The sequence below is a fragment of the Kogia breviceps genome, chromosome 18 (genome assembly GCF_026419965.1).
Source record: "Kogia breviceps isolate mKogBre1 chromosome 18, mKogBre1 haplotype 1, whole genome shotgun sequence".
NCBI classification, from domain to species: Eukaryota; Metazoa; Chordata; class Mammalia; order Artiodactyla; family Physeteridae; genus Kogia; species Kogia breviceps.
This window is the reverse complement of record NC_081327.1, coordinates 47,351,760-47,378,288: the sequence shown is the minus strand read 5'-3', so window position 1 is coordinate 47,378,288 and position 26,529 is coordinate 47,351,760. Positions and strand designations below refer to the sequence as shown.

At 39.1% G+C, this 26,529-nt stretch overlaps 1 protein-coding gene across 1 annotated transcript in view; it reads right to left on the bottom strand.

Annotated features, from left to right (window-relative positions):
* The window catches only part of CNTNAP4 (contactin associated protein family member 4), a 264,709-nt gene that overhangs the window by 52,305 nt on the left and 185,875 nt on the right, over positions 1-26,529 (bottom strand). Inside the window, exons 11-14 of the mRNA XM_067018557.1 lie at positions 22,307-22,413; positions 19,016-19,135; positions 7,101-7,298; positions 2,406-2,562 (exon numbers count right to left, since the gene is read on the bottom strand). Coding sequence (XP_066874658.1) covers positions 2,406-2,562; positions 7,101-7,298; positions 19,016-19,135; positions 22,307-22,413 — 582 coding nt within the window. The remainder of the gene's footprint in view (positions 1-2,405; positions 2,563-7,100; positions 7,299-19,015; positions 19,136-22,306; positions 22,414-26,529) is intronic.

Sequence of the window (26,529 nt, the reverse complement as noted above, 5' to 3'; positions counted from 1 at the left end):
CCGAACAGGAATTTATTTTACTTTCATTTCTGAAATGTATTTTTGCCCTGTACAGAATTCCAGGTTGACAGTGCTTCCTCTTTCAGCACACTCAAGGTATCATTCCATTGTGTTCTGACCTGTGCTTCTGATGAGAGGTCAGCCTTCATTTGTATCCTTATTCCCCTGTACGGAACGTCTTCTACCAGATTCACCCAAACTGGCTACTTTGAAAACATTCATCCTTATCACTGGTTTTTAGCAATGTGAACAACAAAACCAGGTGTGTTTTTCTCTGGTTTTTATTCTGCTTGAGATCTTCTGAGTTTCTGGAATCCATACACTGAAGTTGTACTAGTTACCTACTGCGGCATAACAAATTATCCCAAAATGCAGTGACTTAAAACACGACTTTTTACGGTCTATGATTCTTCTGATCTATGATCCTCTGTCTCAGGGTCTCTCCCAAGGCCATACTCAAAGTTTTGGCAAGGACTGCAATCAGCTCAGTACCTGAGTGGGGAAGGCTCTATTTCCAAGCTCACCCTGTGGCGGCTGGCAGTACTCTACTCCTTGCTGGCTGTTGGACTGACAGCCTCAGTTATTCTCTGGCTGTGGGTTGAAGGCTGCCCTCAATTCTTTGTCCACGAGAGCTCACGACATGGCAGATTGCTATGTCAAAACAAGAAGGCTAGAAGACGCAGAGAATTTTGAGCAAGTCAGAAGTCACAGTCTTCAGTAACCCAGTCTCTGAAGTGACATCTCATCACCTTTACCATATTCTGTTCTTAAAAGCAAGTCACAAGGTCCATGTGACATACAAGAGAAGGAAATTACACAATGGTGTGAATAACGGGTAGTGTGGAAAATTGGGGACCATCTTCTCGGACATAGTCTTTGCTGTAAAGGCAGTGGACCTTCTGTCATTTCTATGGAAAGCTGAGGGCTTTACAAAGCCCATTTCAATTAATGAGACTTAAGCTCTAAAGTCTGTCTCTCCTCTGGTGGTTGCTGCTGAAATTCCTGTGTAGCTTGTTCAGTTTCCCAGCTGCACCTCTCTGCTTGGTTCCTAGAAATCTCCCCTGTGCATGTGCAGCTCAAGGGTCAGGGGTGTGAGAGAAGTTGATACAGTGGTCTCCCCTCAAGTAGTTTTCTCCTTTCTGACATGTCCAGCAATCAATTGCTAGTCATTCTGGCTGCTCTGAACTTTCCTCTGATACCCCCAGTCAAAAAAAAGTCTAGTATTCTCTTTGAGTTCTAGCCACTCCATGGTAGGTGGTCTGGTGAGTAGCCTCAAGGAAAAGGCACATAAACATAAATCTCACCCACTTAAGTTCCCTTCTTTTAAGGTTTGAAGGCTCCCAACTGTGGTAGTTTCTGCCTGCATATGGTTATTCTCCACTTGCTACAAGTAGGTGTTTTTAATAAAGCTTTCCTGGGATTATAAATGTTATCTGGGGTTAGGTTAGTTCTATGCAAGCTACTTAAGCATAAGAATTTACTATGAAAAATTTCAAAATCTTATTTTTAAAAATTATTTTTGATGAATAAAGTGTCATGTAGACATTGGAGAGCTATTGGTGATTAGATTAGTTTAAAAGTTTTTTATTCACATTTAAAAATACATTATTACTGTGTGGGCATTTTCTGTGAAGGCAGCGAGAAAAAAAAAAGTATCTCCCAAAGGAGTAGAAATTTTGAAAAATTTTGAGTAAGAGGGACAATATTTTTCATACTGAACATATAACAATAAGAGTATAATCATGACACCATATAGATGCCTCCTTTAGGGTATTCTAAAATAATCTGGTTTTTGATATAACAGTCTTTGATGTTTGACAAATGAATAAATGTAATGTCAAATGAATAAATGGAATATTTCAAGCTCGATTTTCAAATCCCTAAATATTATAGATTTCCTTTTTCAAAATATGATAAATGTAATGTTAGTTTTTCATAGCATAGTGTATCCTTTAAGAAAATAAAAGAGCTACATGTTTAAATAATTGTGGGAAATTCTAAGTTTATATATTTAAAGATTTTATAGGCAGATTATTGAAGAGATGTGTTAGTAATTAAAGGCTGTAAATATATTTTGAGAATAATATAATTCTTAATTATACATAATTTTAAAGAGAATGATAATTGACTTACAATGAAAAGCAGACATGAAACAGATGCCTCTGTTTCATCATATTACAGAAATAAAAGGTGTATGACTTAAGATCCATTACCAAAAAATTCAAATAAAAAGATAGTGATCTTACCACTTAGAATTCAGATTGTAATACATTTCATCAAAGCGTACCTTTAATTTCTTCACTGTACTACCTTGTTTAGTATCTGCCTACTTATATATGTTTTGAGTGATTCATTTAAAAAATTAATAAACTTGATTTTGCATAAGGAAATCATATTGAAATCACCATTCATTCCGGTCAGCATCACAGTTGCAGTAATACTGAGAATCAATGCAGTTCCCCTCTAATCCACAAGTACATTTTTGAGGGTCAGGTAAAGAACCTCCCCAATAAGTTTGTGTTTCATTGGTTCTTCCAACCCACCAGCTCAGAGGGGTTCCATCTGAAAGACAAAGGTGAGAAATGTGACATCTGTTCTATACCCCAACGCTTCCATCCAGTATAATTCCCTCCTTCCCAAATCATTAAAAAGAATAAATGGAGAAAGACTGATTTGATGTAGTGATATTCCCAACACTGTAATTGATGGCATTTCCCTAAGAAAGTTTTTTTAAAAGTATTTCATTATTTAAGCTTAAATGATTGATATATTTCTCTTTGAGTAGAAAAGAAACCAGCAGTTCCTATTTAATTCAGGCGTAATAGTAAAAAAAAATGTACTGAGAGCAGATCACATATGCAATTTTGTTAAAAATAATTTTTCGTAACAAGAAGGCATCAAATTATAAACCACAGTAATTAACATATGAGAAACAAAATTGATTTGAGATCATGAAATGCCCATTAAAACATTATGAAATGCTATGTAAAGTTAGTGATTTATCTCAATATATTTATTGGCTAAAAATAAACTAGTTGTTTATTAAACATTAGGCATATTATGGCACTCCCTTGCTATGATTTAAGATATATTTGAAAGTGTATATTTTTTCTTCCATTTACTGGCTTGGCTACTTATTTGAAGACTACAGAAATAACACTGAAAGATCTTTACGCCCGAAGCAGATAATCCACTCAAAAACAAAGTTTCCCTTAACCAAATGCATTTATTTCTATGACGAAAGTTCAGCTACCAGCTCCTTCACAGAGCTAAGACTAAACACGATGCCAAGGAACTAGAGCAAAGAACAGACAGAACATTTAGATGCGGCATGCAGGCAATCTGTCTTAGGGAAAAAACAAGTTAGAGAGGAAAACTCATAGTCACTTGAGAATCACGGCATGAGAAGAAGGTGACATCAAATCAGTCAGCTCCTCAAAGGTGCTTGATCATTTTTCCATTGACTTGCAAACCTTTTAAGTGGCTGCCATTAGCCCTACTTTTACTAATTTCTCCCTTACTTACAAATGCCAAAGCTCATAAAAACTTATTATTAAATTGGACCTGTGCTGATGCAAACCACCTCTCTCCCAGTGTTACTATACATTCCTGTCCACTATGCCAGGAAAACAAGGAGTTGTTGGAAGCTTGTGTTATACATTAATTAATATCAAGAATCTTCAGCTTCTTTAATTGCATGATTAACTGATCAACTAACTGAAGGTGAAACCTACTTGAAGCATTTAGTAGATCTATTTCAACATACTGCTTAAAACATCATGTGTTCATAGATTTAAAAAATAAATCATTATTCCTAAATATTGAATAATATTTTCGCATCTAAATTTGCTATCTTCCTGGCACTTCTCCGATGGTCCAGTGGTAAAGAATCCACCTTGTGATGCAGGGGACGCAGGTTCGATCCCTGATCAGGGAACTAAGATCCCACATGCTGTGGGGCAACTAAGCCCACGCGCCACAACTATTGAGCTCGTGTGCCTCAACTAGAGAGCCTGTGTGCCACAAACTACAGAGCCCACGCACTCTGGAACCCACACCACAACTACAGAGCCCAGGAGCCCTGGAGCCTGCGTGCCACAACTAGGGAGAGAAAACCCACACACCACAACTAGAGAGAAGCCCGTGTGCTGCAACAAAAGAGCCTGCACCACAACGAAAGATCCCGCGAGCCTCAACAAAGATCCCGCGTGCCGCAACTAAGACCCGACACAACCAAAAATAAATTATAAATAAATAAATAAGTAAATAAATAAATAAATTTGCTATTTTCCCTACAAAGTAGAAAGCACTTAATGTTTTAAAGATACCAAACACCTTCAGTTTCCTTCAAGACTTTTTGAAGTGTCCTAAAGAATTTACATAAGTATAAGGAAGAATTAAGAAAAGCATGAGAAAATTTTAAAGTTGAAATTAAAATGATAAAGTATCAGAGATCATGGTAGATCATTTCTATTCTCACGGTTAAAATCCCAAATGGCTTGAGTATTCATATTGAACATCCTTCCAGTGTGCTGAGCTGCAGTCCCACAGGTTGCTGGAAACATTTTCATATACATTTCACTTTATTCATCCACAGTTATGGCACCGTTATTACGTGAAGCTGCTATATTCTCAAGATCTGAAACTGTAAATGTAACTTGTCTGACACCGCCTTCCTGATCTTCCCCATACATTTCTTACTGTGACCTCGAAATCCAAATTGTTCCCTCTTTTCCACCTCAAATCCATTCTACATGAATTCTAGGGCCACAGACCTGAGGAAAACCTGTGTATTTAACAGTTATCCTCATCATCTGTTCTACAGGCTTCTAGAGTTTACTGTTCTCTTTACTAGTGGTTCCCAAACACCTGGGGGCCCTGAAGGTAGGGAATCCTTCACACTCCACGTCGTCCCCTTGACTTCGCGTGGTGCTCGCTCGCTAACACTCTCGCGGATTCTGTGTTCTGGTTCTTTTAGGCATTGACTCATTTGTGATTTTGATTTTGATGATTGTCTTTCCTCTTCTTTCTTCTCTAGTTAAGCAACTCAGTTCCATTTTGTTCCATCACATTCATTTACCCTTCTAAAATTATGGTTCTCCTTCTTCTTAGAATACACTTCTGTACTTGCTTATCTATTTTTCTTTTTTAGATTCTAATATCAATGTTCACGAATAATGAACAATCAGCTGCAGACTGAACTGGTAGGTTCACTATGACCACGATGCACTGGAGAGCTGGGAAGAGAGGAGCTCACTTCATGCACTTTGTATGTGTTATGACACCCAGCCACGCCCACGGCCCCCTGAGGCTGGTATGAGTGGCCCCAATTCAGTGAAGAGAAAATAAAGACTGAGAAATACTCTTCTATCCAAGTTCGCTACCTAGTCAACAAGAGACCTGGACCTTGAACCCAGATCTCTCCCCACCTCTAAATCCTATGCTCTTTGCACTACAGCTATCAGATGGTCAGTCTCCAATGGGATTGGGGCTTCAGGGGGTTAAGATTTGAGGGGATACCAGCAAGATGAGATGAGTTAGGAGGGGTTAAGAGGCTGAATGAGAACATTCTGAAAAAGAAGAAGGAGGAAAAGGAGGAAGACGGAGTGGAACTCAGGCATATGGGAGAAAATGATCGGACTGTATTAAGTGGGTGGAGAAGTAAATAGGATTGGGGCTTAACTGGAAACAAAAGATTCAAAGGTCATAGCAGGAGTTCAGAATTTTTCTGCGTGACCCATATAACACATGATATTCACATATGAAACACATTTCATTTTAAAGTTCTTGTCATTCTGTCTGGAACGCCAACCTCTCTTAAGACGACAAATGAAAGGGAACAAAGCAGCTTTATTGTGCAGATGTCTTAGAATCTTCTCTGACTACTGAAGAAAAACACACCCGATTATTGCTGCAGAAAACAGTGTGCTGGGGAGGGGCAGGAAGGTTCAAAGGCAAGTGGGTCCAGAATACGCAGCTGAGGTGTCCAGACAGAAGAGTCTGCACTGGACAGAAGAGCTAGGAAGGCACTGGAGCTTCTTAAACAGTAAAGTGTTGTGATGGAAGCAGTGTTTCTTACAGGTGAATTCTCTTCATGAAGGCTAACCTTTTGGATGATACAATGGGATGGGTGGGCAGGAGATATGGACTGATGGCCGGCTGAGAGGCCAGCAGGAAAGATCTTGCAGTAACTTCATAAAGTAGGTCATTAAAGCCCACACTAAGGCAGAGCTGGTGGGACCCGAGATACTGTCACATAATGAGATGCTCTAAGGGAGAAAACACAAGACCAGAACCATAATTTAGGAGCAGACTGGTTATTAAAAGTAGAGTAAGGCTTCCCTGGTGGCGCAGTGGTTGAGAGTCCGCCTGCCGATGCAGGGGACGCGGGTTCGTGCCCCGGTCCGGGAAGATCCCACATGCCGCGGAGCAACTGGGCCCGTGAGCCATGGCCGCTGGGCCTGCGCGTCCGGAGCCTGTGCTCCGCAACGGGAGAGGCCACAGCAGTGAGAGGCCCGCGTACCGCATGAAAAAAAAAAAAAAAAAAAGTAGAGTAAAAGAAAGAGTTAAACATGGTTTTCTGATTCCTCTTTGAGCTACTGAAAAACAAACAAACAAACAAACTGTGTTTCTAGCAGACTGTTCTAATTTTCAGTTATACCCAGAGGGTAGCTGTCAACAACCCGTGAAAGAGTCACACAGAATAGTCACTTTCAGAAAAAGAATTCATTTTCATTAGCTCTCTTCCATGGCAAAAAACCAACCGTATGTGTCACTTGCCCTTTATGAGGGATCAACACTGCGCATCGAGTATCAGAACAGAGCCCTTTTCTGTGCGGTTCTCTGATTAAGGGCAGGCAGAGACTCTAAAGACAATCAAGGCTTTGAACAAAGCTCAGCGTGAACTGACCTTGTTCTTTTCTTCAAGCAACAGCCATCTCTGTGGCTTCCAGGCTGCGACACGCTCGCTAAAGACCCAGGGAGCGCACACCCTCGGCGGCTCGAGGTCTCCGCCTCGGCCGACTTAAGCTCCGCAGGAGCTGTTAAGTAACGCACACTGTGTGACGCGAGTGGGGGGACAAGTGCCCCAATTTACTTACCTTCCGTATTTACAAGCCGTGACTTCTTGCAGTAGTAGGTCAGCTCCTGCTCACAACGCTCCGCACGGTTAACTGTGGCCTGGAGCTGCTCCATGCTGGCTGCGTACTCGAACGACCCAGCATAGGGGCTCTCTGGGTTGGTACTGCGGACTCTTGTGACATCAGAGCCATTGTGCTGGATGATGGTCCACGCAGTTTCTTGTATGCAGAAATGGGGGAAGAAAGAGAGGAGACCATCACTAGTCTGCAAAAGTTAAAATAAATAAAGAAAATCAAAATCACCTTTTATCTGAGTCAAATTTTTCTCGTCATCAAACCTATCTGAGAGGTAGAATCAACACAAATGGATTCTTAAAACTTTTAAATTATGGTCAAGTGATTTTTTTTTTCCCTGAAATTTATACGATTGCCACGCATTTGCAGTGTTTTTATTCTACTTTTTCATATAATTCAGCCAGAAAATATTCATGGTGAAAAATATTAAGAAAACTGATTATTAAAATTTGGGGTGCATTTCATCCAATCTGACATTCTGCTTTTAGAAGATGCGTCATTATTTTTCTTCAAGAAAGAAAAAAATGATGCTATTATAACTGTAAAACATCGTTGATTGCTGATGCACCCTGAATTCAGAGATGTTACAATATGAAAAAAAAAAATGTATCTTTGAATTTGTAAAATATTTTAAATGACATAACGTAAACAATGACTTTTCTAGTCTTATTGTATGCTGCCAGCAAAAAGAAAGTCAAAAATTTATGGCCTGTATATATACCTCCCTTCAGACAATTTTTAATTATGAGTGTACATCTATTTCTTTTTTATATCAAGTTTTGGATAGAGGATTTTTTCAAAACGTGGGAAAATGTACAAAATATTTAAGTGGGGAATGCAGGATACAAAACTATATATAATATGATTATGATATATACACAAACACACGCATAAATATATATTCATCGGACACAGATGTTAGGAAATTACACCAGAAATACATCTATTTCTTTTAAAATCAAATGTGAAATATTCATCTTGGTATCATGTGATCTGCATAGTCACGCAATGCAAATAGGAAGTTACTTTTCTGAACATGCGATACAACATCAGCAATTCAACTAACACAAGAAATAATATATCTTTGAGTAGGTACGAGAGCTATCACTATTAGCACCTGAATGTCTGTAAACATTTCAATCATACTGATTACCAAAACTATTTAGATGAAACAAAAATCCGACAAGGTTTGTAACAGAAGATGGCACATCGTATCCATCCTTCAACTTTCCCAGCAATAAATTTCTTATTTTTACTGTGATATACGCAGGCCCAAGAACACATTAATCAAAAGGCCTCCAATTTAATAGGTGAGAAACAGATTGGAAGTTGTCAAAACTCTGCTATAAATGTGCTGTTAATCACATAACTCTTCTGTATTAAGAAGAATATTCCAAATTGGAGGAAAAGAGTAGGTAGAAATCCCCACCAGCCTCTTTTTAGCTAATACATTCACACGGATCAACACAATCAAAACAAGAAACTTCAGTCCCACCCGTCTCCTGGTCATCAGAATTTTGAATAGAGAGGCCTGTTAAATAAATGAGACAGGGGGCAAACTTTTTTTTTTTTTTTTTGCGGTACGCGGGCCTCTCACTGTTGTGGCCTCTCCCGTTGCGGAGCACAGGCTCCGGACGCGCAGGCTCAGCGGCCACGGCTCACGGGCGCAGCCGCTCCGCGCCATGTGGGATCCTCCCGGACCGGGGCACAAACCCATGTCCCCTGCATCGGCAGGCGGACTCTCAACCACTGCGCCAACAGGGAAGCCCCAGGAGGCAAATTTGACAGCCTTACTCCCCTCCACGCGTGGATCATTATTTTCCTCTGAAACAAGAGCTGTTACTTTTATTTCCACCTTGCATTTCAGCTCACCGAAGCGCTTTAACAGTAAAATATTTTCCTTAAAGAGGACATGATATATAAGCTCATGAAATTAATTATGGATGACCAGACAGCAGTACAGTGGAGAGATCATCAGGAGACCTGAGTTGCAGATCTGGCATGTGTCTGTGCCCTTAAGAAAGTCAGGCGAAATCTGAGCCTCCATTTCCAAATTTGGAAAAAAAAAAAAAAAAGAGGTAGAATATAGGAAGCAATATATTAAGTCTCAAATTCTATCATTTTAGCCACACAATCTTGACTATAGAAATTTAAGACTATTAACCAGGCAAATCTGTTAGCCTAGCCTCTGGTGGACTCTGCTTTTATTATTCAGCAGAATGATTCATCTTTTCTTGTGGGGAATCAATGGCGTCCATGAAGCAGCTCATGTCTGGCTGAGCAGCTGCTGAAAGAGAGGGCGATAAACCTCCTTGAAACCTTTGTCTCTTTGCTTTTGGGGTCACCCTGAGAGGGACTTCCCTATCGCTTAGCATCCACTGGGTCATGAAGAACGCGCTGTGTTCTTGTAAGGTCTCTTAACGTATTGTAAGAAATCCAAGGCCATAGTGCATGACAGCTGTTAAAGGGCAGCTCATAGAAATGTTTCCTTTTGAAATTCTAAAATTTCCATACTATGATAGTTTCTGTAAGTGATTTCATTTTCTAATATAAAGTGCTACAAAGGAGGAAGTTACGAGGATGCCGCGCTTATCAGATAATCAAGATGTCCAGGGCAAAGCAGAGACGTGAAAGCATCACAATGGATTCTGAGCAATGGAAATGAGAGCCCGGCATCCATGCTCCAAATCGCATGTGCTTTACTAATAGACGAACGTATGCAAACTATGATACTGTTCTTTCGGACGTGATTGTGTTATCTGATATTTCTACAAATACCTATTTAGAAATTACAACTACAAAAAAAGTAGACTTTACAATGCGTAATTCAGTATTTTGTGATTTAATCTGTCGGTTTTTCCACTATTACAAGACTGATAGGTTCTGATTTGCTAACTATACTGATAGGTTCTGATTTGCTAACTATAGTATCTCCAGCATGTGGGCTTGGCACATGCTGAAAAAGACATTAGTCACCGAAGGAATAAACACGTGAATGAATAAAAACAAAGCGTTGTCCAGACTAGAGCACTGCCTTCCAGGTTATCTGGTTGTGATTCTGTGGTGGCTCTGAGATTTTCATTGCCTTTTAACTATTTTAGAACTTTGTAAATAGGAGACATCTGATGCAACTGCAAAATAATGATAAGGCTGAAACTGTGAAGGGTATGAGACATCCCACTTGCAAGCTAACAAGTTATCTTGCCTTCTATACAAATTGTATCTATTTATCGTTAGCTCGCTCTCTCTTTCTCTCTCTCTCTCTAGATACAGTGAGTGCCAGATGCACCTAAGCCTACTTCAGTTGTACCACGAGAGAGGGACCCCCAAATTACAAGACTTGGAGCTTATAGAGGATGGCTGGCACATCTCCACCCCCCCACCCTCCCCAAAGAGTGAGAGAGGAACTCGGGAATGCAACAAATCTCTGAGGAGAGGGCGGTCAAGGTCTTAGGTTTTAAAATGTAGGTAAATACCTCTGGGGGAGATAAGCTTCAAATCCCTCCAGGGAAATCCACTCTCTCTAAGACGTATTTACATTAAATTATCCTTTAACACAGACTTCCAGGGTTTTTTTGCTTAGCAAGCAAGGCATTGTTTCCTTACAAGTAATTCTGTCTACAGACCAGCAAATTCAACCTGGTAGAGGTCGATGGGCTCCTCCACTAGGGAAGAAGCAAGTTTTGCCTCCCTTGGCCCAGTCACTTCAGCATTACTGATGTGTGGATATGTCTGTTCTTTGAATCCTCTTTGAACTGACTGTAACATCTTACCAGTTTCCTCAGGAATAAGGTTAAACATTAAACAAGATCTTCAAAACGTGATTTTTAGCTTTTATTTTTCTATCTGTATAAGAGTTGTGACGTTATTTTTTTGAAAATTATCCTTTACCAAGTGCGAAGAGGGTTGTCAAGGTAAGGAAACACAGGGAAATGAGTAAGAAGAGATAGCAGAAAATCTATGAAATTAATATATATACTAAAACATTGAAAGACAGTTTGGGTCTACTGGTGTCTCTCCCTGAAAGTGATTTCTAACATATAGATTGTATGTAAAGCAACTCGGTGATTAAGAACTTGATTTATCTTGGGCTGACTGTTATTTTCTAGTGTGATAACAGTGTAAAGAAAAAACATGCTGTTTAAGCAACACAGTTGCAGAGTGTGTGTTCCTTCAGGATTAATAGCTGCGGGTGACAGAGGTGATAAAGATTGTAAGAGTGGGTGGGAAGTGCTATGTTAAGGAAAGCTGCGAGATGAAAGAAAAGCTAGCATCCTGGAGCAAAACTTGATGTAAACAAGGCTGCATTTGAATACCGAGAGCGAGTTATTAACTCTCATAGCTATTAAGAAGGTCTTTACTATTGAAATCCCTAAAGTAAAAATAGTTTTGCTATTATGTCTTTTTTTTTTTTTAATAAATGTATTCATTTATTTTTGGCTGCGTTGGGTCTTTGTTGCTGCTCACGGGCTTTTCTCTAGTTGCAGCGACTGGGGGCTACTCTTTGTAGCTGCGCACGGGCTTCTCACTGCGGTGGCCTCTCTTGTTGTGGAGCATGGGCTCTAGGCGCACAGGCTCAGTACTTGTGGCACGTGGGCTCAGCAGTTGTGGCTCGCGGGCTCTAGAGCACAGGCTCAGTAGTTGCAGCGCCCGGGCTTAGTTGCTCTGCAGCATGTGGGATCTTCCCAGACCAGGGCTCCAACCCGTATCCCCTGCATTGGCAGGCGGCTTCTTAACCACTGCGTCACCAGGGAAGTCCCGTTATTATAAGTCTTAACACTCTCCAGGCTTCTCATGCAATGGTCTCTGGGGCCCCTATCTCAGAATCACAGGCGGAGCTTGGTTTTAATATTGTAGACTTTGGTCTCTAAACTTACTGAGTCAGCGAAACTAAATCCAGGAGTCTTGGTAGTGGGGCACTGGGAAAAGTTGACTTTAAACCACAGAATTATTACTTTCACAAAAGTTAAAAAGCCACGGCTATACCTCTCAGCAATTTCTCTGCACTGAAACAACCGTCTTTAACCGTACAATATTTGATGCTGAGACATTTCTTGAACATAAAACTATTTCTTTACAGAGAAAGCAATGGCTTTAGTGTACAAGAAGAACAAAAAAGCCCTATGCATTTCAACAGAGATAAACCACTGGGATTCATAGTATCCTAATTATTTTTAAATTATATATATATATATTTTAACATCTTTATTGGAGTATAACTGTTTTACAATGGTGTGTTAGTTTCTGCTTTACAACAAAGTGAATCAGTTACACATATACATATGTTCCCATATCTCCTCCCTCTTGCGTCTCCCTCCCTCCCACTCTCCCTATCCCACCCCTCTAGGTGGTCACACAGCACCAAGCTGATCTCCCTGTGCTATGCGGCTGCTTCCCACTAGCTATCGATTTTACGTTTGGTAGTGTATATATGTCCATGCCACTCTCTCCCTTAGTCACAGCTTACCCTTCCCCCTCCCCATATCCTCAGGTCCATGCTCTAGTAGGTCTGTGTTTTATTCCCGTCCTACCCCTAGGCTCTTCATGACATTTTTTTTTTAGATTCCATATATATGTGTTAGCATACGGTATTTGTTTTTCTCCTTCTGACTCACTTCATTCTGTATGACAGACTCTACGTCCATCCACCTCACTACAAATAACTCAATTTCGTTTCTTTTTTTTTTTTTTTTTTTTGGTGGTACGTGGGCCTCTCACTGTTGTGGCCTCTCCCGTTGCGGAGCACAGGCTCCAGACGCGCAGGCTCAGCGGCCGTGGCTCACGGGCCCAGCCGCTCCGCGGCATGTGGGATCTTCCCGGACCGGGGCACGAACCCGTGTCCCCTGCATCGGCAGGCGGATTTTCAACCACTGCGCCACCAGGGAAGCCCAATTTCGTTTCTTTTTATGGCTGAGTAATATTCCATTGTATATATGTGCCACATCTTCTTTATCCATTAATCCGTTGATGGACACTTAGGTTGCTTCCATGTCCTGGCTATTGTCAATAGAGCTGCAAAGAACTTTGTAGTACATGACTCTTTTTGAATTATGGTTTTCTCAGGGTATATGCCCAGTAGTGGGATTGCTGGGTCGTATGGTAGTTCTGTTTGTAGTTTTTTAAGGAACCTCCATACTGTTCTCCATAGTGGCTGTACCAACCTACATTCCCACCAGCAGTGCAAGAGGGTTCCCTTTTCTCCACACCCTGTCCAGCATTTATTGTTTCTAGATATTTTGATGATGGCCATTCTGACCAGTGTGAGATGATATCTCACTGTAGTAAATTATATTTAGAATACTCTGTTTAGAAAGAATTTTCAGTTTTTAACATAGTTTAGGAAATTATCCATTCAAAAGGGATTTTCTTCGTATCTTTTAGCTTGTAACGCTTAAAGATATTTAAATCCACGTGGAATCATCTGTTGGACAGTAATTCTAGACTAAGAACTTTTTTTTTTTTTTAGTTACACATTTGCAAGCTGCCAATTCAGCATTTTGTCTTGCCTCCATAATTGGTATAGCTGATTGCTGTACCTTTAGCATATGTTATTGGCTACAAGCAATGAGACATTGGTAGAATGTAGCCTTTTCTAGTGGAAACATTTTCAGGCTGGGAGACGGGACCAGGGTTTGATGTCTTCATCTATCCCTAATGATATTCCTTAGTCTGCCTCCGTCAACCTCCTTGAGCCGTGGTTTCCGCATTTGCATAACCACATCAGTAAGCAAAGTTTCAAGTTGTAATGTGCATTTTTCACTGGGTTGTTACATTCTGGGACTGTCACTTTTGTTTGAATATGTTTCAATATTCCGGAGCTTCTGAAGATACTTCCCTGTTTCCTAACTGGATTATCTGTGTCTCTGTCCTCCACTGCTTGCTCTTCAAATGGCTTTAAGTTTTCTGAATGTCCTCTTTTTCATCAATACTTTTTGAGAATTTTGCTAAAGCACCTTTAACCTCTGTGTGTGTATATACACATAAATTTACTTCTTCGAATTGTAGAGTTGAGGTGTGAGACTCAGGTAACTAAAATAGGCATATTAGTAATATGACAAGGTAAATGTTGATTTAATAGAAATGAAATAATTCATTCAATAAAATGAAATTAATAATTTCCTTACCATTTAGATGGTCATGAAAAATGTACATGGCCTATAAATTACTGAATTATTATGCATAATAATCATAATGTAGGCATGCATGTATGTGTATACAGTCAATCCTCATCATCCGCAGATTCTCATCATTTGTGAATTTACCTACTCAGTAAAATTTATATGAATCCCGAAGTCAGTTCTTGAGGTGCTCTTGCGTGTCTGTAGACACAAAGCAGAAAAACTGAGTTGCCGAATATGAATATCAGCGGCCCAGCTGAAGTTGAAGAGAGCCACACTCTGACTCCTTGCTTCAGCTCTCATACTGTAAACACGTATCCTATTTGTGCCACGTTCTTCGTGCCTGGTGATTTCACTATCTAAAGTGGCCTCCAAGCATAAAGCTGAAGAGCTGTCCAGGGTTCCCAGGCACAAGAAGGCTGTGATGTACCTTCTGAAAACACACGTGATAGAAAAGCTTCCTTCAGGTAAGAGTTCTGGTGCTATTGGTTGTGAGGTCAATGTTAATGAATCAACAGTATGTATTAAATAAGGTGTCTTTAATCTGAAACACTACTAAAACAAGGTTATATATTGATCAGTTGATGAGAATACTATGACCAGAGACATGCAGGAACCTCATCTTACTGTAATTCCCTGGGAGCAATGGTTCAGTATTCACTAATTCAAGTGTCTGTGGTTACTTTACAGAACATTACTATCACAGATAATGAGAACTCTGTGTGTGTGTGTGTGTGTGTGTGTGTGTGATATTACTTAAAGCTTTAAAGATTACAGATACTTAGAGGTATCTGAATCGCAGAATCAAAACTTCATAAAGCATGTGCATATGAATAGTTCAGGGTGCTTTTGTGGGAATGCAGGATTCACAGGGATGCAGTGATAGACTGTTAAATCTCTCTCACAACACAAACAGAAAAAAATCAAAAAGTTATTTGAGGGCTTCCCTGGTGGTGCAGTGGTTGAGAATCCGCCTGCCGATGCAGGGGACGCGGGTTCGGGCCCCGGTCCGGGAAGATCCCACATGCCGCGGAGCGGCTGGGCCCGTGAGCCATGGCTGCTGAGCCTGCACGTCCGGAGCCTGTGCTCCACAACGGGAGAGGCCACAACAGTGAGAGGCCCGCATACCATAAAAAAAAAAAAAAAAGAAAAAAAAGTTATTTGACACTTAAATTCATATCTTTCATTTGCAAAATTTTCCTCTTTTCTCTGTGAAGCCTTCTCACATTTATTATGTTCAATTCTCACATAATAGAGCGGGGTGTTCTCTAAAGTTTGAGACCCACAGGTCGAAAACAGCTACTCCCAAACCTGGGTGCACAGAAGCATCAAATGGGAAGATTTTTAAAAACACTGATTTTATCGTCTCACCCCAACCCTTTGTGTCCCCCACTGAAATTCATAACCCCCAAAGGTAATGGTTTTAGTACGTGGCACCTCTGGGAGGTCATGAGCTCAACAGAGAGGAGCCCTTATGAATGGGGTTAGTGCTCTTATCAAAGAGACCCCACAGAGCTGCTTCTGTCATGTGAGGATACAAGAAGTCTGGAATCTGGAAGACAGCCCTCACCTAACAGTGCTGGCACCATGACCTAGGACTTCCCATCCTCTAAAACTGAGAAATATTTCTATTGTGTACAAGCTACCCGGTCTGTGGCATTCTGCTACAACACCAAACAGACTGAGACAGGTAGCGTCCTCAACGATGGTGAGAGCAAACAGAAGCCACCTTGGTGTGTTATATGAAAAATCTCTAAGACACATTCTATAGTAATTTTCCCGAATATTTGTGGCCAAGGTTTTACCACGACCCTGCAGTTTTCAGAATTACACATTAATACAAAGGAACTGTTGCTCCCATATCCAACTGCCTTCTCCGTTCCACATTTGAATGTGGAACAGACATCTCAAACTCAAAATGTGCAAAACTGAGCTCGTTATCTTTCCCTTCAAACCTTCTCTGACCACATCTCAAATAATGGCACCTTAATCACTCCAATTTGCCCAAGCCAAAAATGTGGTGTTATTTTTTTGGTTCCTTTTGTTTTCTCATTCCTCACACATATTCAATGAGAAAATTTAATCTCTGTCCACCATCTACATTGTATCATCCAGTACAACCCACCATCTCCAGCTCTTGCCTGGATTCTTGCATTACTTGAACTTGGTCTCCAAACAGACTTCCAAACTCCTATTATACATATACATCTTATCTATATGTATGTACATATTTGGTACACACACACACACACACACACACACACACACACACACACATTTTCTAACTCCTTTCTACCGCTGCTCCTAGATAGGCATTTCCCAACACAGGAGCAATCATGATTTTATTAAAGGAAGTCAGATTGCATCTACCATTGCTTAAAACTCTCCAATGTCTTCTCAGCTCATTCAGGGTAAAAACCAGAGACCTTACACGTTGTAAGGACCCATGACTCTTCCTCTCCTGCCCCCGCCCACTTGATTCCCTCTGGCTCTCCTACTACTCCCAGATTACTCACCATACTCCAGCCACACTTTAGCTGCTGCTGTTTTCTCAACACACCTGGTAAGATCACCTCTCTCAGGACTTAGCACTTCCTATTTCCTCTGCCTGGAAGGCTCTTTCCCTCGATATTCACTGCCAGATTTTAAGTAGTAAATCCTCCTCTGCCATGCCTCCTGCTTCAATTTCATATTTCCTTCTTTCTGCTTATTTTGCTCCATGAAATGCTGACTTCCTGACACAGCGCTATCCAATGTAAACTTTTTCCAATGATGGAATAGATGGCTATGGAGCAGTTAAAATGTGGCTAGTGAGACTGAGGAATTGGCTTTTAATTTAATCTTATTTTAATGAATTAACTTACACTTGTAAAATTTGTTTCAAGTCATTTAGTTATATTAATTAATTTTAATTAAATGTGCATCTAAATAGGCATTTGTTGCTAGTGGCCACTACACTGGACTGCACGATTCATCTAGAATCTATTTGTGTTTGATGGTGAAGGGATCAAGAGTCTATTTTACAATATTTACAGATAATTTTCCCCAGCACCACTTGTTGAAAAGACCATCTTTCCCTCACTGTTCATCAGTGCCACCTTTGCAATGAATCAACTATCCATATATGAGGGAGTCTGTTTATAGATTCTCTATGTTGCTTCATTGGTCTATTTGTTTATCCTTTATCAATTACATGCTGTTTTACTTAGCCTATCAATATAATGTCTATATTATATCTGGTAGAGTTGAGTCCTCCAACTTTACTCTTTAAGACTGATTTGGTTCTTCTTGGCCCTTCAAATTTACTGATAAATTGTAGAATCTGCTTGCCAATTTTCACCAAAAAAATTACACCAACCAACAAACACACTGATGAAATTTTAATTAAGGTTTGCACTGAGTCAAAACCTAGTTGGGAAGAGCTGACGTTTATACCACCATATTGAGTTTTCTAATCAATGAAACTTTCATATTTCTCCACTTATTTAGGATTTAATTTATCTCAAGAGTATTTTACACTTATCTATATAAAAGTTGTGCACATCTTTCTTTAGATTTATTACCGTGTATTTGAGGTTTCTGATGCTACTGAAAATAGAATCTTCTAAAATTTCATTTTAATTGCTGGTATACAAAAATGAAATTAATTTTTACATTAACTTGATATCTAGTGATCATCCTAAATTTTAACAGTTAGTCTGTAGATTGTTGAGAATACTCTCAATACATAACCTGGCCATCTACAAACAATGAGAGTCATAGTTCTTCCTTTCCAGTACATATATCTTTCATTTCTTTCTCTTGCTTTATTGCACTGGCTAGGACCTCCAGAACCATGGTGAACAGAATGATAATAGCAGGCATCTTTGTGTTAATGTTGGTAACAGGGGTAAAGTTTTCAATATTTCACAATAAACTGTGATATGTGCTGTAGGTTTTTTTATGGGTCCTCTTTAATAAATTAAGGAAATTTTCTTCTATTGGTAATTTACTGAGTTTTCATTTTCTCTTTATCATGAATGGATGTTGAATTTAATCAAACACATATTCCAAGACTATTAATTCCTCTTTAAGTTTATGTAAGTAAAGAATTCAAGAATAAAATTCATTTTTGCCCAAATTTAAAAAGTAAATATTTTCAAAGCTTTCATATGTATCTTTTCTCTTTTATTACTATTATTTAAAATATTTTTCCACTTTATGTTGGCAAAAATTGTATATATTTAAGGTATGTAATGTGATGGTTTCATATGAATATACACTGTGAAATGCTCACCATAATCAAGGTAATTAGTATTCATTACCACACTTGTTATATATATATTTTTTCTTTTCATCTCCCTACTCCCCTCCCCTTGGGCAACCACTTGTTTGTTCTCTGTATCTGTGAGTCTGTTTCTCTTTTGTTATGTTTGTTCATTTGTTTTGTTTTCTAGTTTCTACTTATAAGTAAAATCATATGGTATGTATCAATCTTCTAAGAGGAATAAAGTCTATCCTTTTTGTTTTGGGACTTAATAAGATACATTTATTATTAGATGTTCTACACAGATACCACATGCATAGAAAATAATGACATTTAAAATCACCACCATTAAACTACTTTTTAAAGATTTACTTTAAGTTCTTCTACTGAACAATATACATTTTAATCAAGTTGCAAATTATGTCAACCTCTTACTTACTTCACTTTAATTTTGTGTGTTTAAAATTTAACTATTAAATGAAAATTGATTAACTCACCAGTCATATTACAATATAGAAGAAATGGTTCCAGGGGACCACTTCCATCTACATCTACATAGTAAAATCCTGAAGTATTTCCTCTATGCTTATAGGCTTCACATGACTGCTCATAGATAGCTGTAAAAAAAAAAAAAGTATCATCGTAAGTGAAATAGTATAAAATTAATTTCTTTAATTTTAATTTGGACACAGAATACTCCAAGTCTTGAAATTTTTATTTACATTACTGACCAGAAGAAAAGTTAACACACACTTTAAAACAAAACTCATTTTTTAAAATTAATATGGTTGAAAGAAAGTTAGATAGAAAAAGGGAAGAATGAGATTGTATTTTATGGCATTTCTTTTTAGATTAAAGGAATATGAGAATGAAAATTTAGTTTATTTTTACATTAGGTAAAACAACAAAAGAGATGGTAGGTGTTTTAAATGTTAAGATCCTTATAAGTATAATGTGACTTCCATTTTGGACATGCATCCAAATGGATCTTTTGACAACGATTTTGGAATTTCTAATTCTAGTATCACTTTGTAATAACCTAACATGTAAAGCACAATAGTGTAATCTCCTTAAATAATCTGTTATTCAAAAATTATGCAACAGAAAAGTTTTAAATAATGCTTTAACTAGTCTCCTTCCTCACATAAAATTATCTACAGATAAAATCCTTTTTTCCATAAAACAAATATGATTTACAAAGCTTCTTGTGAATAATTTTAAAAGTAATTTACATAAGAAACTTTCTCTAATGCTCTGTAATGAGAATTTAAGATAATTAAAATTCAAAGCAGAAGAAATATAAAATATATGCCCGCAAGTGGTCTCAGTGTGTTTTGATCCATAATTGGATGTTTTTAATTACACAATTATATATTTGCCATGTACAAGGTTTGATATTAACAACTGTATATGATGCACTCATCTCATTGTACACTTGGCCAAATGTAATGGTGACTTCCATCAAGCTTTTAATTTTGTGAAATGAGAAACAAACCATCCCCTGAATATCATTCCTTGATCTATTCTAAATTTTCAAAATTATGTTAATGAGTTTTTAGACCATATGAAATAATGTAACTAATTTTCTCAATGTTACCATAGTTTCTTGGTTTTATTTTATTCCTACTGTATATTACATAGACAGAAATATAAGATGGATTGGTTTCTAGTCACATTTGTATTTTGTGCAGTGAAGTGGGCATATGAAAATGGTTCATTTATATATTACTATACGTGCATACATGCATTGATAAATTCTTTGAAAGAGGCTGGGATATAAACATAACTTTGCAGATGGGGCTGGTATTAGAAAGAACACACAATTGCATGAGGGTAATTGGGAGTACTTTTGCTTTATGTGTATGACTTGGCTTTTTATAACATGACTGTTTAACATATTATTTTCTAGTAAAATCTTTTAAAAGACCCCCATAACTCACCCTCCCTCAACTCAGGCTAACGATACTGATGGCTTCCTCATAATTGGGTTTGTCATCCTGGCCCCATTTCCCATAATGGTCATTGGCAAAACCCTTTGGCTCCCTTTAGACTACCTGCTCAAGAACCTGATAAATTAACTCAATGATTGGATCAAATTGTGGACCACAGATGAAAATATGTTATTTATTCACCGTCTGAATTTTTTGGCTCAGAGATGTTTGTGTTTATACTTAGATTTAGTCATTGATAACAGTTGAAAATAAACAAATAGTCAATTAAACACATTCTATTAGTTTTCTGTTTTGAGTTAGTTACTATAATTGGGATGATACCGGATTTGAAGAATTAAAATACACCGTCCCTTTGCTGCTGGTGACCTGGGACAAGTAACTTGGCCCTGGCTTGAGTGACAGCAGGCGTTCTTCCTGTTCTTATGAGGCACTCCAACACACACAAGCTGATGCCCCAGAAAAGACTGGCCGCATTGGTGAAGGCAGGAGGGTGAGGCCAGAAGGTCCCGCCGTCCCTGCTCACTCCCTCTCCAGCCCTGAGTCAAGACTTCTGAGGGTCCCTTGTGGAGCCTCCAGGGCTGGGAGCCCAGGATTCCAATCTCAACTCTAGCAGGAGTACAAAGCAGTGCACAGTGAAGAGATGAGAGTGGTGAGGCTGAGGACTGCACCTAGCGCCCTTGCCTGAAGTCATGGCTACGGGCCAACAGTACTAAGAGGTAAGTTGCTCAGCAATGTCAGCAACAATGTGAAAAAATGGGAAGGAAATAAATGGGCATTTGGGTCTCCCAATAGGCAAATGGGCATCCCACGCCCTGCACGAGTAGACAAGAAAATGACATGAGTCTTACGACACACGCAAACTTTTCACCAGGAAAAACCTGAACGGCTTCTAACACAGGAAAAGAGTATTTGGTTGTGGTCCCAGCCTCTGGAGCATAATTGCAAGCGTTCACATTCTCACTGTGCCTCAACTATTTCAGGCGCTTCTGGGCGTGGTGATTAATCTCTCTCTGTAACCTAGTAAACTAGGGATAGTAACAATGACTACACCCACCTACTAAGGTCTGGTCATCAGAATTAAATAAGTTGGGACATGTAAAATACTAGAGCAGTACCTGGCATTTAGAAAATACACAATAAAATTAACTATTATGATTAATTCCATTTCTACCATCCTTATTCTCATCATCCTTATTAATGGAGTTGCAAGAGAATTGAAGGATCACCTATTCTCCACTGTATTTTTTTTTTAACATCTTTATTGGGGTGTAATTGCTTTACGATGGTGTGTTAGTTTCTGCTTTACAACAAAGTGAATCAGTTATACATATACACATGTTCCCATATCCCCTCCCTCTTGCGTCTCCCTCCCACCCTCCCTACCCCACCCATCTAGGTGGTCACAAAGCACCGAGCTGATCTCCCTGTGCCCTGCGGCTGCTTCCCACTAGCTATCCACCCTACGTTTGGTAGTGTATATATGTCCATGCCACTCTCTCACTTGGTCACCGCTTACCCTTCCCCCTCCCCATATCCTCAAGTCCATCTGCACTGTATTTTATGCTTATCCTTAGCTGCCTTTGTTTTCTACACGTGTTTTCCCCTTGCCAGCTCTCTTACTCTTTTCTGTCTTCCTTTATTTTGTGTGCTTCTGTAAGCTACCTTGACTACTTTATGAAAAGAAGTGTGGACTAAAAATAAACTAGAAATCAACTGAATGCTAATAAGATCCAGGGTTGTACACAGATGGACATATATACACACAACAACAACAAAAAAGGGAAATAAATAAGGGAATCAGGACAGAGGCCAGAACCACAGGTGTGTGTGGCTTACAGTTGTGGCAAGTTGCTCCCCTGTAGCCCGTGTTTGTACAGTTGCAGTGAAAGGTGTCCCAGGACTGGGAACATTGACCACCGTGTTCGCAATAGTTGGGCAAACACCTAAAAGAAGGTGCAGATACAATTACTACTACTCGTTTTGAGAAATCACAAAATACTAACAATTTATACATGACCATGTGAAAGAAGAATGTCAACAGTAACCTAAAGAGTAAATACAGTGTGACTAATGGTCATTCCATTTGTCGTTATGGTTCCTTAATCACAAAACTAGACCTTAGATCAATAAATTCTTCAGGTTTCAACCAATTCTCAGGTAGCTGTGACTGCTTAATTTTCAACGTGGTGTACAATATCATAGCCCTCTCTTTTCCCTAGTGACATAACACTAATTCAATATGTTGCCAGAAACATCAATAGTTTACATAAAATAACAACATTTAATCATACTGATACTGAATATTTAAAGGAGGAGGGAATAAAGAACAGAGAAGGAAAGAAGAAAGTGGGAGGGAGGGAGGAACATCTCTATTCACTTGGTGTCTACATCCAGGAATGTTGACAAGATGTACAGTGTAGATGCACAAACTCCAAGCAGTGGGTCAGGGCGCATTAGGATGCTGAATCAAAATCACAGGGGCTCCCAGGATATTTTAAATTTTTAAGAGAAATACAGGCATACTCAACATCTGTCAAGCACTGCGCAACTTATCAGCTTCAGATACTTAAATTTCAACATTAAATAGTAATACATTCCACTTAATCATGTCCTATCTTTGAGAAGCTGGAGTCTTAGTAGTTGTTAAAAAGTAACACCATGTGAAATCAAGTTAAACAAAAGTAAGGGTAGCAGTGTCTGATCTGATCCCAAGCTTTGAAAGGTTGTACACTACATTAAAAATAAATAAGATATTTTTCAAATTTTATAATATATAATTTAAAAACATAGATAAGAGTAATATATGTATAAATTACTTTTTCAAAGGTTTCTAAATTGTTAGGACAGGGCTTCCCTGGTGACAGAGTGGTTGAGAATCCACCTGCCAATGCAGGGGACACGGGTTCAAGCCCTGGTCCAGGAAGATCCCACATGCTGCAGAGCAACTAAGCCCGTGCGCCACAACCACTGAGCCTGTGCTCTAGAGCCTGCAAGCCACAACTACTGAAGCCCGTACACAGAGAGCCTGTGCTCTGGAACAAGAGAAACCACCACAACGAGAAGCCGGCGCACCGCAACTAGAGAAAGCCCACGCACAGCAACGGAGATCCAAAAATAAATAAACTAACTAGTTAATTTAAATAAATAAATAAATAAATAAATAGTTAGGACATAAACACTTGTAACGTTGCCTGGAACTAAGCCACTGTTTAAATGAAAACGTTAGTTATATCTTTTGGCTTAGGATACTGTGAAAAAATTACTGAAATACATTAAGGAACCCTGGATAAAAAAGTTGAAGAGCTTCTCGTATCAACTCAAATAGCCCTGATCAAATAACTGATGCTTTTTAGAATTTAAATTGAAAGTTATATTGAGACCGATGCTCTCATTCACCCCAGAATAAAAAAATAAATAAATTACAAAATTTGTCAAGACTATATTCTTTTTTTTTTTTTTTTGCGGTACGCAGGCCTCTCACTGTTGTGGCCTCTCCCGTTGGCGGAGCACAGGCTCCGGACGCGCAGGCTCAGCGGCCACGGCTCACGGGCCCAGCCGCTCCGCGGCATGTGGGATCTTCCCGGACCGGGACACGAACCCGTGTTCCCTGCATCGGCAGGCGGATTCTCAACCACTGCGCCACCAGGGAAGCCCCAAGACTATATTCTTGATGAAGTTTCTGCCACCTCCTTTTTTAAAACTAAGACTGGGAACTTCATGTTTTGCTTTTAGGATTTTCCCAGTTTTAACTGAAAATAACGTTACTGTTTTTTCTGATTATAAAAAACAGATATCCACGGTACAGAAATCAAACAATATAGGAAACAATAGACAAGAAATATAATTTATAATTTCAATATATAAAAATTACCACTATAAACATATATGTGTGTGTATAATGTATTATGTTTTTAAAAGTCTCTATTTAATAATGCTTTGGAAGCTATGTCAACAGGTATAGCACATAAGACCAAGACAGATGGATACATATTTTCTGCTGAATATAAGAGAATGGAATGAATTTAGAGATACTTTTGGAAGTTTAAAAGGTATACAAATATAAAAGGTACGTTGGTTCTTGCTGTTATTTTTAAGATTTCTAGGGTTACCATTAGCCTAAAATTTTCTTTAAAAAATGTATAGTCAAGATTTATCCATAATTTGCTACTTCTGAAAAGCGTTTTTAAGGTGTGGTACCGAAACCATAATTCTCCTGTTGTGCTGTATCATGCTCTGTTTTACAAGCGTGCACCTCCAGAAAGCAGGCAAGACGGATTCCTTGTGTAAAATGGCAGCTGCAGAGAAACCCATGTTGGAGAGGTGTGGGTCTACTTGTACCAAAAGAATGTTCTGCGATCTGAGATGGTCAAAATGACCATCATTCATAGTGTGGATGACCGAACCTCCCCACCCACTGAGGGTGAGGGCTCCCTGCTTCTGTGAGTGAGACCCACCTCAAGAGAGCTGGCCCAGGGAGCCTTGCTACAGGGCTTCCCCGAAATCAGGATTAACGTTCCTGAGCTGGCATGGCTGTAATTACGGAGATGGTCACTGTCACTTATTCCCCAAATCAAGCCACTTGAGGTTTATCGTCTCAATTCTCCCTTTACATATCATCTTTCATTATAGAAAGTATTATTTTATCTACAAATTGAATTAAATAAACACATATTCATAGAGAGAAAATGATGTCCTTCTAATCCATTGTTAAATAAGATTATAATTATTTTTTTCTACACATAGAATAATAACTACTAGTGGTTCAAAACAGGATCAACAGACATTGATAAACGGTCTTCAGATATAATAGATGTGTGTTTATGTTGATAAAATGTTTCATACAAATAAAAAGTTATTCTTAAAACTCAGACTTTGGGACTTCCCTGGTGGCTCAGTGGTTAAGAATCTGCCTGCCAATGCAGGGGACATGGGTTCGAGCCCTGGTCTGGGAAGATCCCGCATGCCACGGAGCAACTAAGCCCGTGCGCCACAGCTACTGAGCCTGCGCTCTAGAGCCCGCGAGCCACAACTACTGAGCCCGCATGCTGCAACTACTGAAGCCTGCGCACCTCGAGCCCGGGCTCCGCAACAAAAGAAGCTACTGCAATGAGAAGCCCACACACCGCAACAAAGAGTAGCCCCCGCTCGCTGCAACTAGAGAAAGCCCGCACGCAGCAACGAAGACCCCACGCGGCCAAAAATGAAAAAAAAAAAAAAAGTTAAGAAAACTCAGAATTTATCTGTTTGCCTCATTGCTTAATTTTTTTAAAATCTGGAATGGCTATGACATTTCATTGAACTCAATAATTAAAAATAACTGCCTTGATGACTGGCAAGATTTAGGCTATAGTCGCCCACGCCTAAAACTACTTTAAAATTATTAACTATCAATTATTATATTAAAAGTTACTTGTCCTCTGCAATGAATGCCCAAAGCTTGCACTAGCATGCCCTGTGCTGGAGTTCCTACTGAAACTACTGGAACATCCTCACACCTTTATCAACACTATGGCTCCAAACTTTTTCACAGGGAGTTTCCTCTTTATTTTCCCTGCAGAGAAGATAGTAATGGGTTCTTCAAGGTATACCTCAGGACCATAGCAACCAGTTAAATTCCTATGTCTCTGAAATAGTATTCAGCTGTCAGGGAAGCAAAATCCAGTTTGATAACTGACCACATAGGTCTCTGCTTTACTGGTACTTGATGGTCTAGATTACTGTTAGGGTATCCTAAGCTATTGCATTTAATGATATATTTTTGGTACATTTATATCCCTCTAAAATTATAGCGGAATCAACATCACCTTTTGTGAACTGGTAGCTATTTGTACAAATAAATAACATGGTCACATGTCTTCTAACTAAATTTTATCACTGGAAATATGAGGTATAAAACTAAAAGAATATTTTCTTATTTCTAATGTGAATATTATCTCTTTCCGGTGGAACAGATGATGGTAAGAAAAAGGAGAGAAAAATGTTTGTTTTACATACAAATTTCAATCTGCTGCCAAAAGTTTGAAAATGGACAGGTCAAAATAAAGAAGTGAAATTGCCTT